This window comes from Sus scrofa, chromosome X (genome assembly GCF_054392235.1).
Source record: "Sus scrofa isolate SSC_HxYL_T2T_F1_AM1 chromosome X, Sscrofa_HxYL_maternal_Yorkshire_Landrace_v2.0, whole genome shotgun sequence".
NCBI classification, from domain to species: Eukaryota; Metazoa; Chordata; class Mammalia; order Artiodactyla; family Suidae; genus Sus; species Sus scrofa.
This window is the reverse complement of record NC_139401.1, coordinates 39,961,762-39,974,248: the sequence shown is the minus strand read 5'-3', so window position 1 is coordinate 39,974,248 and position 12,487 is coordinate 39,961,762. Positions and strand designations below refer to the sequence as shown.

General features: G+C 45.5%; 1 protein-coding gene across 1 annotated transcript in view; it reads left to right on the top strand.

Moving 5' to 3' along the window:
* The window catches only part of MED14 (mediator complex subunit 14), a 70,714-nt gene that overhangs the window by 55,208 nt on the left and 3,019 nt on the right, over nt 1-12,487 (top strand). The window contains exons 23-30 of the mRNA XM_003135025.6: nt 341-452; nt 3,148-3,279; nt 5,085-5,267; nt 6,944-7,179; nt 7,900-8,079; nt 8,178-8,285; nt 9,684-9,809; nt 10,242-10,434. Coding sequence (XP_003135073.1) covers nt 341-452; nt 3,148-3,279; nt 5,085-5,267; nt 6,944-7,179; nt 7,900-8,079; nt 8,178-8,285; nt 9,684-9,809; nt 10,242-10,434 — 1,270 coding nt within the window. The remainder of the gene's footprint in view (nt 1-340; nt 453-3,147; nt 3,280-5,084; nt 5,268-6,943; nt 7,180-7,899; nt 8,080-8,177; nt 8,286-9,683; nt 9,810-10,241; nt 10,435-12,487) is intronic.

Here is a 12,487-nt window from a genome sequence, read left to right as displayed (position 1 = left end):
TGTTGCTATTGTCAAAACATTTTGAAAGTCAGGGAGTTTTTTAAAACTTGCATCATTGGAGTTCCCTAGTATCCTAGCGATTAAGGATCTGGTTTGTCACTGCTGTGGCATGGCTTTGATCCCTGGCCCAGGAACTTCCACAGGACAAGGGCACAGCCAAAAAAAAAAAAAAAAAATTGCATTAATGTTGTGTATTGTGGGCATTTTCATACCTCACATTTACTACTTGGTAACCCATGACATGTGTCAAATGTTAACGCCCTAGCTCCTTTTCGGGGAAAGCCACGCTCTCATTCCCTGCGCCGATGGCCATTTTACCAACATGGAATTTGCTTTTCAGCCTTTTCCAAAGCAGCCAGGATCGTCAGGCGCTTATCCTCTTACTTCACCCCCCACGTCTTATCACAGCACAGTTAACCAGTCTCCCTCTATGATGCACACCCAGTCTCCAGGTAAGACGGTACTCATTCTCCCGTCGTGTTCCACTTTCCGGTCCAAAAGAGACACCCCACACAGTGAAGAGCATTGCGTGCGTAGCCTTAGACGTCAGGGAGGACGGCTCTTGCGAGTCGGTGGCTCGATGTTTGCCGTCCACTCAATGGGGCAGGGTTGTGAAGTCTGTGTGTGTGATTCAAGAGCGCTTTAAAAGGTATGAATTAGCAGAAGTGTTGTCACCTGGAGCCAGACTCATTGCACAGCCCCAAGAATCACAACACGGGTCTGTGTCACAGTGTGATCTCCGTCAGAGGTCGGCACACTAAGGCCTGTGGGCCCCGCCCTGCCCACCACCCGGTTTTGTAAGTAGTTTCCTTGGAACACAGCCGCACCCATTTATGTGCAGCGTGTGGCTGCCTGCCCGCCGGGACGACCCCTGGTCGTAGAAGTCGCCGGAGCCCCGGTGTTAGGTGAACGGGGCCCGCTCTCAGGGTACGGCGGGGCACAGCCTGCTTGTCCAAACACAGTGGCTGTGTTGGTGGCGCCATGAAGTATGCTGTGATGTTTGCTCGAGAATGCGAGAATGCCGAGTTTTGACTTGTAGCCGGATGATGAACTCGTGGGTATGCCTTCAGCGCTTGCTCTGTGCCTACTGCCGCGGTGCTGGGGATTCAGCAGGGAGCCCGAGAGCAGCCCTGCTTCTCGAGCTTACCATCTAGCAGAGGATGGGGATCAGACTTGTAGGGTAGACCCTCCCTTCTCTGCTCATCACAGATGGTGGGACCCCAGGTGAAGACTGGGATGTCATTGTCCTGTCCCTGAAGCCCACGAGGGTGGGGAGCTGGGCCCCTGTGGAGCACTGACAGTAGGCGGATGTGGGAGTGGCCGGGGAGCGAGGGGGAGAACAGGGGAGGTGGGGTCCGAGCACCTGAGGGGAGGGGGCTTCTAGGATGTGTTGAGACTAGTTTCCTATAGAAGGAAGGAGAGATGATTCGTTTGAAATGATTATAATAGTAGCCAGGTATATAGTGCTGTCTGTGTGCCAAGCCCTGTTCTAAGCACTTTAGCCATTTAATCCCCACAGCAAATCCGTGGCATAGGTCCTATTGTCCCCATTTTACAGATGAAAACTGAGGCATGGAGAAGTTAAGTTACTTGTCCAGATCACACAGCTAAATATGTAAATATAATATTTAAAGGTTAATCAAGTTGATTAACATTTATTGAATGTAAATATGTTAATATTGAATTCGAATTGAATTAATACTGCATTAGGTATTATAGAACATTAAAAATATGCATTTCCCTTACATAGTAGTAGAGAATTGGACAGCCGCTGCTAATGAGGCTGACCATGGAGATGTAGCAAGTATTTTAATGTTGCATTCATGGTGTTGTTAGCCAGTAGTCTTCACCCTTCCCAGTCCTAAATTAAAACCAGACCTGTGGCTGAATACTATCTTTAAGCTCCTGTCTCTCAGTTTTTTATCTGTCTAGGCCTCCCCCCTCTCTTCTAGCATTTCCATGTAGCTGTCTAAACATCTGAAACTCGGCATGGCTGAAACTGAATTCCTAGCAGCCCCCAGCCCTGCCCCGTGCTACCTCTCCCATAGACACCCCATCTCAGCAAGGGGCAGCTTCTTCCTTCTTGCTGTTTGGGCCAGAGCTGTAGGAGTCATGTTGGACTCCTCTTTCTTTCACACCCATAGTCAAGTCAGTTACCAAATATTGTCGCCTCTATCCTCAGAGTTTATCCAGAATCCAACCACTTTTCACCGTCTGGCCCTCACTGTTACCTGAAGTCACTAACCATCTCTCATCTGGATAATTACACTTGCCTTTAACGGGTTTCCCTGCCCCCTATACTGTAGTCTGTTTTTCAACATCACCTAGAGTGATGCTTCTAGAACAGAAGTTAGGTTATAACTCCACTCTTCCGAACTCTGTAAGGGCTTCCCATCTCATCTAGGGTAACCCCTACGTCCTTAGCGTGGCCTACAAGTCCCTGTGTGATCAGGGACCCTCCTCCCACCTCTCTGACCTCATCTTCCATTCCCCTCTCCCCACCTTGCTCATGCTGGTCCAGCCACACTGGCCTCCCGCTGTTATTTATAACTGCTGCCCCCCGTGGCCAGGCTTTTGCGCCAGCTCTTTTGTTTGCCTTGGTGTCTTCACGCCTTATCCTTCACTTCCTGTCTCCGCCCACATATCCCCTGCTTAGAGAGGTCTCTGCTTGCTCTCCACAAAGAGCAGCTCCACCTCCACTACACAGTGTAGCCCCCTTCCCTTGCCCTGTTTTTCTCCGTAGCACTTAGCTCAGTGACATATATTTGTCTTTCTCATTCTACTAGAATATAAGTAAACTCCATGAGGGCAGGAATTTTTGTCTCTTGTTAATGGCTGCATCCCCAGTGCCTACAGCAATGCTTGGCATGAAATTGATGTTCATGCCTGCTTGTCGAATGAGTGAATGAGTGAATGAAAAAATGCCCCGGATATTTAAAAAAATTAGTCAATGTAAGAGCTAGAATTTGGGCCCCATGGAATCAATCTCTCTTTTTTTCAATAAGGAAATTGTTCCAGTTTTTGTGCTACTTACGGGAGCTTTACTACTTGTTTCTTTAGTCTGTAGAGAGAGTCTTAACCTGGAGTCTTTGAACAGGACATAGTATGTGTCCTGCAAGGTTATCTATAATTATTTTCCTTTATTAGGAAATCTGCATGCCGCCAGCTCCCCCAGTGGGGCTTTGAGAGCCCCATCACCAGCATCATTTGTTCCAACTCCTCCCCCATCCTCGCATGGAATCTCGATAGGACCAGGGGCCAGTTTTGCTAGTCCACATGGTGAGTCCAGACGTGGAAATCGCTCGAGCTTAAGAGTTTGATGTGAAAGTAGTTTTTGTTAAATAAATTTTCTTGTTGCAAAATCAGCACTTGTGTATTGGGGAAATAGCAAAAGAAAACACGTTTTTCCAAATGAATACCACAAAAACACCTACCAGTTAGTCTGTCTCTTTTGGACTCTCTCTCCCCGCTTCCCTTGGCCTGTCCCGCACCCGCTGCCCACCCGCCCACCCGCATCTCTGTTGCTGTCTAGCTTGCTCTCTTCCCATCTTCTTGTCTCCGCGCTTGGACACCCCCGCCCCCTGCCACTTGGCACGCTACCATATGTATTGTTTTGAGACTTGAGTTTTTTAGCTTTTTAACAATTCTATTTTGAATTGGTTCAAATGGATGAAGAGTAAACAAGGTAGCCAGTGAAGTGTTTCCTCTCTAGTCCACCAGCCACCTAATTCCTCTTCCCAGAGGCACTTAGCCCTATTCATCTCTCATGCGTCTTGCAGAGACGTTTTATGCGGAGTGTCCTTCCCCCCTTTTCACACACTCGGCAGCATACTGCACGCCATGTTCAGTGGCTTACATTTGTACTGAACTGTGCATGCTGCACACCATGCCAAATTCGAACATGAAAACCTTCCTCGGGTTTTATAGCATCTGTGATTTTACTCTTTACTATTAAATTTGCAGGAACATTTTTGTCACTAAAAACGACGTCATGATGCTAAGTGGCTTCATAGTATGCCCTTGTCCGGGCATACCATGATTTCACTGCTCTCCTAGTATGACATGTTTAGAATGTTTCTGTTTTTTCACATTCGCTGAAAATGGTGTCGTCTCTGCTCACATGAGTATTTTCTTAGGTAAGTTCCTAGAAGTGGAATTGCTGTCTCAGAGGGTTTGAGAAATTCTAAAACTTTTGAAACATAGTGCAAATTGCTCACCCGAAAGGCTGTACCAGTTTCCTCTGGTATCTTACAAGAATATCTGTTGGCCCACATCATTGCCAACACATGGGGTATTGTGATTTTTAAAAATCTTGGTCATTTTGATAGGTAAAAAATAGCATCTTACCGCTTGTGTATTTTTTTGACTACTAATGAAGTGGAACTTTATGTTTCTCTTTTGAGTTTCTTATTTTATGCCTGCCCGTTTATATCCTTTGCCTATATTCTTGTGTTTTTTCTTAGCGATTTGTAAGATTTCTAAGGACCTTTTATTCTCTGATATATGATAGAAATGTTTTCTCAGTTTGTCATTTGGTTACAAAGAGGTGTAAATATGTTAAAGGTATCTGCAGGAGGAAATCGAAATAGATTATTCAAGAAGTCACCGCTTTCAAAACTTGATTCTGGGTTTATTTCTTAGTCACTATACCCTTTACTAAATAAAGAAAATGGAGCATTTCCCTCTCCTCAGCTTTCTCTGAGTAGCACAAAACCATAATTTGTCAGGGTTAGTTTAAAAATACAAGATTTCTGCCCTTAAAGGAGCTTTGAAGTTTTGTGCTGAATATTTCAAAACATTTAGTGTTTATTATGTGTAAAGGAGACTGTTAGGTGTTAGACATCTTGAAGCTTGTGTAAAGGTAAATTTTATTTTTTATCTTCATAATTTTTGTGTCGTGTTCAAAAGTACATAAACTATACAAAATAGCAATTCAAATGTGCCATGTTCAGAAGCACCGTGCTTCAGTGACGAAAAGAAAAAATGAAATTATCACCACATAGGGTGGAAGCATTGAATGTTGTCAAATACTTTTCAGTTATTAAAATACAGGTTTTGAAAACCATTTGTTTACTTGTTTACAGGAACCCTGGACCCTAGTTCTCCGTACACTATGGTGTCACCCAGCGGTCGAGCAGGGAACTGGCCAGGGTCTCCTCAAGTGTCTGGCCCCTCACCAGCAACACGCATGCCTGGAATGTCACCAGCCAATCCGTCACTACATTCTCCAGTTCCAGATGCGTCTCATTCCCCTCGAGCTGGAACAAGTGAGTGTCATCAACATCTTTATGTTAGCTTTTAGGATAGCCAACAAATGACTTTTTTTTTTTTTTTTTTTTTGTGGTCTTTTTAGGGCCGCACCTATGGCATATGGAGGTTCCCAGGCCAGGGGTCTAATCGAAGCCGTTGCCGCCAGCCTATGCCACAGTCACCCCAGATCCGAGCCGCGGCTCACAGCAACACCGGATCCTCGACCCACTGAGCGAGGCCAGGGATCGAACCTGCAACCTCATGGTTCCTAGTCAGGTTCGTTTCCGCTGAGCCATGATGGGAACTCCAAAATTTTTATTATTATTTTTTTTGGTCTTTGTGTGTGTGTGTTTTTAGGGCTGCACGCACAGCATATGGAGGTTCCCAGGCTAGGGGTCTAGTCAGAGCTACAGCTGCCTGTCTACACCACAGCTGCCTGTCTACACCACAGCCACAGCAACGCCAGACTGGAGCCACGTCTGTGACCTACACCACAGCTCACGGCAACACCAGAAGATCCTTAACCCACTGAGCGAGGCCAGGGATCGAACCCACAACCCCATGGTTCCTAGTTGGATTAATTTCTGCTGCACCACGACAGGAACTCCCCAAATGACCTCTTTTAATCATTCTGTCCTCGTTCTCACATGTGAAAGTCTTGATAATTAAGTAACAAGGACACTTAATAACTTAAAACTTTTATCATTTAGTAAACTGGTTGTAACAATAGTTAATTTGCACAATTGGCAAAATGTAAGAAAGGGGAATGTCCCCTCCAGAAGTTTTCTGAGGTGGGTCCTGTACCTCTGTTATGACCACTAACTTAGCTGCAATACCAGACCTTAAAAGGTACCTGAAGATAAGGGACAGGCGTCTGCAAATTCACCCAGAAGAGAAGAATTGTACAAACATGTTAGTTAGCTCTAGGGACTTTTAGTGCCTTAACACAACAGGCCTCTTAGCTCGCTATTCTGCACGTTGGCAATGTAGGCTGAGCCCAGCTAGGTGATTCTTCCAGGCTCTGCCAGGCTCACTCATGCATCTGTGGTCAGCTCCTGGGTTGGCTGGGGCCTGACTTCTCTCTGATCATGGGCTTGTTCGCCTGGCAGCTGGACAGAGGGAGTAAAAAAGCCTAGGCCTGCAACTGGCACTCCGTCCCTTCCACTGCATTCTGTAGGCCATAGCAGTCACAAGGCCATCACAGATTCCAAGTGAAGAAATAGACCCCACTCCTTGAAGGAATTGCCGCAAAGTCACACTGCAAGGGACCTGGCTACAGGGAGGAGAATAACTGTAAGGAAGCTCATATGTGGCGGTTACACTGCAAGGAGTAACAGAAACTGGCTAGGCTAGCAAAGATGTGTATGTAATGAAAGCAAAATGGGATCAGACTTTTTTTTCTTTTGCTTTTTAGGGCTGCACCTGCGGCATATGGAAGTTCCCAGGCTAGGGGTTCGAACCAGAGCTGCCAGCCTGCGCCACAGCCGCAGTAATGCCAGGTCTGAGCATTGTCTGCGACCTGCACCACAGCTCAGGGCAATGCCGGATCCTCAACCCACTGAGCGAGGCCAGGGGTCCACCCCTTGTCCTCATGGATACTAGTTGGATTCGTTACCACTGAGCCTCAATGGGAACTCCCAGATAGTACGTATTTGTAAAAAACAACTAAAAGTGACGTTTTCCTTCCCAAAAGGTTCGCAAACGATGCCAACAAACATGCCCCCACCTCGTAAACTACCTCAGCGCTCCTGGGCGGCCTCCATACCCACCATCCTCACTCACAGTGCCTTGAACATTTTACTGCTGCCCTCTCCAACGCCAGGCCTCGTGCCTGGCCTGGCAGGTAGTTACCTTTGTTCTCCACTTGAAAGATTCCTTGGATCGGTTATCATGAGACGACACCTTCAAAGAATTATTCAACAGGAAACGGTACGTGGGTACCTGGTGGATTCCTAAGCGGGGGTTGTCAAAGCAAGTGTTAAGATGCCCCGCAGAACAGGATGTGAACTAAAGTGATACTCCCTCGCCTCCTTTAACCAGCTTGGTAGAATTACGCTCCCCGCCCCCCATTGCTGGCCCTAGCATTAAAAATGGATCCACTATTTTTCCATTCTTAAATTAACAAATTCCCGTATTTTTTAATTTGCCATGCTGTGGCTGACATGGACCTGGAGATAAGTCCCCACAATACCACAGGACAAGTGCACTCAGGATCTGGCCTGGCAGAGAATAGCAAATGGGTAACTCCTTGCCCTTGGGAATGCTTTTGCAAGCAGGCCAGCTTTGAATCTGTGATCATAAAATTATTGCATCCCTTTGGGATCATTTTAATGTTCTTTTGACCCCCATATTGCTGTAATATCCATCAGTCCTGTGGTTCTAACTACCAAATTTAGGCTCAAGTTGGTTGTTTTGCAAGAATATTTCATGGTGGTATGTTCTTCCATCAAGAGATGCATGTCTGATGGCCTCTGTCTTTGCCCTGTGGTTAGCAGTTGCTGGTGCCCAGTGCCTAGATACCTTTGTTTTGGAACAGGTGTCAACTTAGTTGTTTTCCTTTCGAAACAATTCTCGAGGTAACCTTTTCATTTTCTCTCTGACTTACACCTTGTCTCACATGCTAATTTGCTGCACCTTTTTGTTTTACAGCTACAGCTGATAAATTCCAATGAACCCGGAGTGATCATGTTTAAGACTGACGCGCTGAAATGCAGAGTAGCTCTTAGTCCCAAAACCAACCAAACGCTTCAGCTCAAAGTGACACCCGAAAATGCAGGACAGTGGAAACCTGATGAACTGCAGGTTTTGGAGAAATTCTTTGAAACAAGAGTATGTGTTTATTAATGTGTAATTGTAATACAGTCAGTGAAACGGAAGGGTCAGGGCAGAATGAAGAGTAACATGACTTGCTTTATTTATCCTTGTAGGTTGCAGGACCGCCGTTTAAAGCCAATACATTAATAGCTTTCACCAAGCTGTTAGGAGCTCCTACACACATCCTCAGGGACTGTGTGCATATTATGAAGCTAGAGCTGGTAAGTTCCAGACACACACAGACTCTTCTAGCCAGGTTTGAGGAGGCTGGAGTTGGAGGGAGCAGTGTATATTGGTTCTCACCCATTTGTGTACTTCTATTTTTCTCTTGCCTTCTGCTTGATTTCTAACTTAAATTTTGTTTATCCTTGTATCTTTTGAATCTAGAACGAGGTGATACAGTGGGAAATTTCCCATCCATCCCTGTCCAGCCGTCTAGTCCCCCTCCCCATGGGCAACCCAGGTTACCCGTGGCTTCCCTCTTATAAAGACAAGTACATTTACTACTCTCTTCCCGCTCCCAGATGAGGAAATAATCCTCCCATGGTTTCTTCTGATGCTGTTAGGATTCATCTTGTAAATTATTTATTTATATATCCGATCCATTTAAAATATATCCTAGTGTGAAATGGTGAGGAATAATAGGTCTGGCTTTTTCACATGCCCCTGGTTACCCTAATACCATTTATCGAAAAATCTATCCTGTCTGGGGAGATTTTTTAAAGCTGCTTCTTTCCTATGAAGGCTGGAATCCAGGTAGCAGCTGATTTTATTTTTCCAGTCTTAGAGTAGCACTTTTGTTTTCATGTTTCTCGCATTGCTTTGAGTAATTTCAAATACCGCACTCCTTTTTTCAGTTGGTGTTTTACCATCAATGTGGGGATGGCAGTGTTCCTTTGCTAATGGTCTCAGCATTTGGCTTCTGCTCTGATAGACTATAGGAAACATTATTTATGTTAAAAATATATTTGAGTTTTTAAAGGAGTAGTATTTATGTGACTGAAACAGCACCAGTGGATATAATTTAAAATGTTTAAATTCGTAATGCGGTTTTGCTAGTTTGTTTTAGGGAAGCAGTTGGAATTGAGACTGGGCAGCCTAGATCGGCACCAGTTAAGAAGTGCCTTGAATACCAGTGTTGGTCCTTGGGTGAGGGGAGGTGGGACAGTATGGCTCATTGCATGTCACTGAGCACGGGTGAGCTAGATTAGAACCATGCTCTAGGACATCTGTCTGGCAGTGGTGTAAGGATGGAGTGGGAGAGGCAGCCACTGGAAGGGACCATTAGGGGGCCATGAGAGAAGTAACGGAGCCCTGAGCTCTGTGGCATCAGTGAAGACAGGACAGATGTCAGAGACACCGAGGGAGCAGAATCCACAGACCTGGGGAGTGAACGAAGTGGGAGGGAAGGAAGGGGAGCACATCATGTAAATGCAGAGCCGACTCCTCAGTTAGTAACTTTACATGTGCATAGCCTTTGAACAAAATGCAGGTTAGCAACTTCACAATCCGTTGATAATTGAGTATAAAAGAAAATTCCATCTAACCCTTCAGACTCCTCCACTAGAATATAATTTTAAATGTTCGTATGACTTTTTTTTTTTTTTTCCCCCACACAGTTTCCTGACCAGGCCACACAGCTAAAATGGAACGTTCAGTTTTGCCTGACGATCCCTCCCAGCGCACCGCCAATTGCACCTCCTGGGACACCCGCCGTGGTGCTGAAATCCAAAATGCTATTTTTCGTAAGTACCGCCTGGCAGACGCTCGGGCGGGCGGGCGGGCGGGTGGGCCTGTGTGTATGTATGTATGCACGCGCATGCGCAGAGCTTCCGAGGGAAGAGCCGTTTGAGGATAATAGAGCATCTTTTGGACAACTGCGGACATTATCTGTGGCTGCCACATAGCGCCTCAGATTCCTTAGCTGTCAGCTTAAACTCCGTGTAATCCTGGTTCCTTTAGTAAGAAATATATCGAACTAGATGACTGCATGGCACAGTTGCATCTTCATCGTAATATTGGGTGGTTCGTCACTTTTCTTGGTATATTTAATTTTGTTTTGCTCGTTGTATCTTAATCTGACAGTTGAGTCAGTGATAGTCCCTTTGATACATGTACATTAATGCCCTGTTTTCTTACTATGTTTTATTCTCTTTGTGTGTGTTGTGTGTCTACAGCTTCAGCTGACTCAGAAAACATCCGTCCCTCCCCAAGAACCTGTTAGTATTATAGTTCCAATCATTTATGACATGGCTTCAGGTACCACCCAGCAGGCAGACATTCCCAGACAGCAGAACTCTTCTGTTGCTGCTCCCATGATGGTCAGCAACATTCTGAAGAGGTTTGCAGAGATGAACCCACCACGACAAGGTACATGAGCAGTAGATGGTGTTTTATTGCATATATGTTATAAACGTTCTTTTGAGAGATTCCCCCTTCTCCCCTCTGCTCCCGCCTTACCCACCTCGCTCCCCCAGTCCTAGCGATAGAGCTCTGCTTGCCGTGGCCCTCCTGATGTCTGCCTGTCGCTTTCTTCCTTTCTCACTGGCTCTTCAGTTTTTGTCCATGTCTCTGCTGCCTGGACTTTGTTTTTGTTAGTGACTTACTATTGGGACTGACCCAGTTGCTGAGGCCAGGAGCTTGTATTTATAGCACACATTGCCACAGAGCCCTAGGTTAGGATGATAGAATTTTCCATGGCCGTGAATTCCTGCCCTACCATCGATACCTGCCACTCTGTACATCACCAAGTTGAAATGCATGTTGGTTTCTCATATTTCATGGTTCACTCATGCATAGAATAATATCATTTCAAGTTCTGTATCTTCTAAATGTTTTGTGAAGAATAAAAGCTGATACAAATGGCATCGCTGCTTTTTGGGCTTCTTATATAAGTGTCAGGTGGGTGCAAGTGAACCTTTTCACCAAGTGCACAATGAAGCTCTCAAGCCGAACATTTTCGAGGAGATCAGAGTGATTCTGGCAGATAAACAACATCCCTTCAGTACTGGAGTAGCCTATGCTTAACACGTAACTCCTGGCAGTGCTCAATTTTTGGTTATAAAACGTAAAGCTCAGCAAAGAGAACTTATCTTCTAGTCCACTTGTTTCTAATATTAAAGACATTAAATTTTGCTTATTTCTAATAATAAGGAAGTGCTCTGTAAGAGCTTTCTGTGTACAGTAGAACGATAACAGAAGTGTGTTTTTACATGAGGGAAAGTTGTTCTCTGAAACATTTTTTAGGTACCACAGTGTCAGCATTTTACTAGACATAGGAATCATGGGAGAAATTATATTTGTAGCCATCTATTGCCCCATACTGTGTACATGGGCCACTTCTCACCGAAGTCTAGTCTATACGGAATGCACTGGGCAGTAGAGAAGGGTGTGCTGCTTTTGTTGTAACGCTTCTTCCACTTCTTACAGTGTTCTGCTTTCATCCCTTGACTTATCTCTTCTTTCAGCTCAAGCTAGGTCCTTCAGAATCCAAGTTTAAACTCTCAGCCTTTTCAAAGCCGCAGTTCAGTGTAACTGTGATGATAAACACCGTTCCTTCGCAAGCAGATGGCGGTCACTGTTGTGTCTTGAGGACTGTGAAACGGAAAGAATGCTTTGATCCTCTTGGGATCAAGCAAGTTTTTCTACCTATCGATAACGAAAATGTGCTTTTTAAAAAGAACAAGCTGTAACTTCTCCTTTTGTTTAAGGAATCGCTGGGATATTTTGGAAGTGTTTTTTCTTTTCTTTTCTTTGTACCTTAGACTGGTTAAACTTCTGGATTTTACTTTCCGAACCTTAACTTTCCAGTGGTTGGAGAGAAGGGTGCAGTAACTCACGCAGGGTCACTGCGCACCCTGCCCTCTGCCAGAGGCCGTTATTCCGTTAAGATCTTCACTTCCCTCGCTGTCAGCCACCGTAGTGTTAGGCCATGCTCTAGGGAAGGGATCCAGTTTGTGGAAATAGTTGTAATTTATACAAGAAGTAACAGGCAGGGTATTTTTTTTTCTTTGAGCGAAGGGGAAAAGGAGAGGAGGAATCGTTAATCTCCCCGCCCCCACCAACCAAGTCTTGTTTGTGGATTGTTGGTGGGCCTCCCTCTCCTCCTCCCAAACTCATCACTTCCTCCCCTGGTGAAGTGCTATGAAGAAAAACCACTTTATTTTTGGTTTGGTTTGGTTTTTGCTTTTTAGGGCCATACCCGCGGCATTTGGAGGTTCCCAGGCTAGGGGTCGAATCGGAGCTGCGGCTGCCCGCCTACACCGCAGCCACGGCAACGCCAGATCCAGGCTTCATCTGTGACCTACACCACAGCTCACAGCAACGCCGGATCCTTAACCCACTGAGCAAGGGCAGGGATCAAACCCTCATCCTCATGGATACTAGTCAGCTTCGTAACCCACTGAACCACAAGGGGAATGCC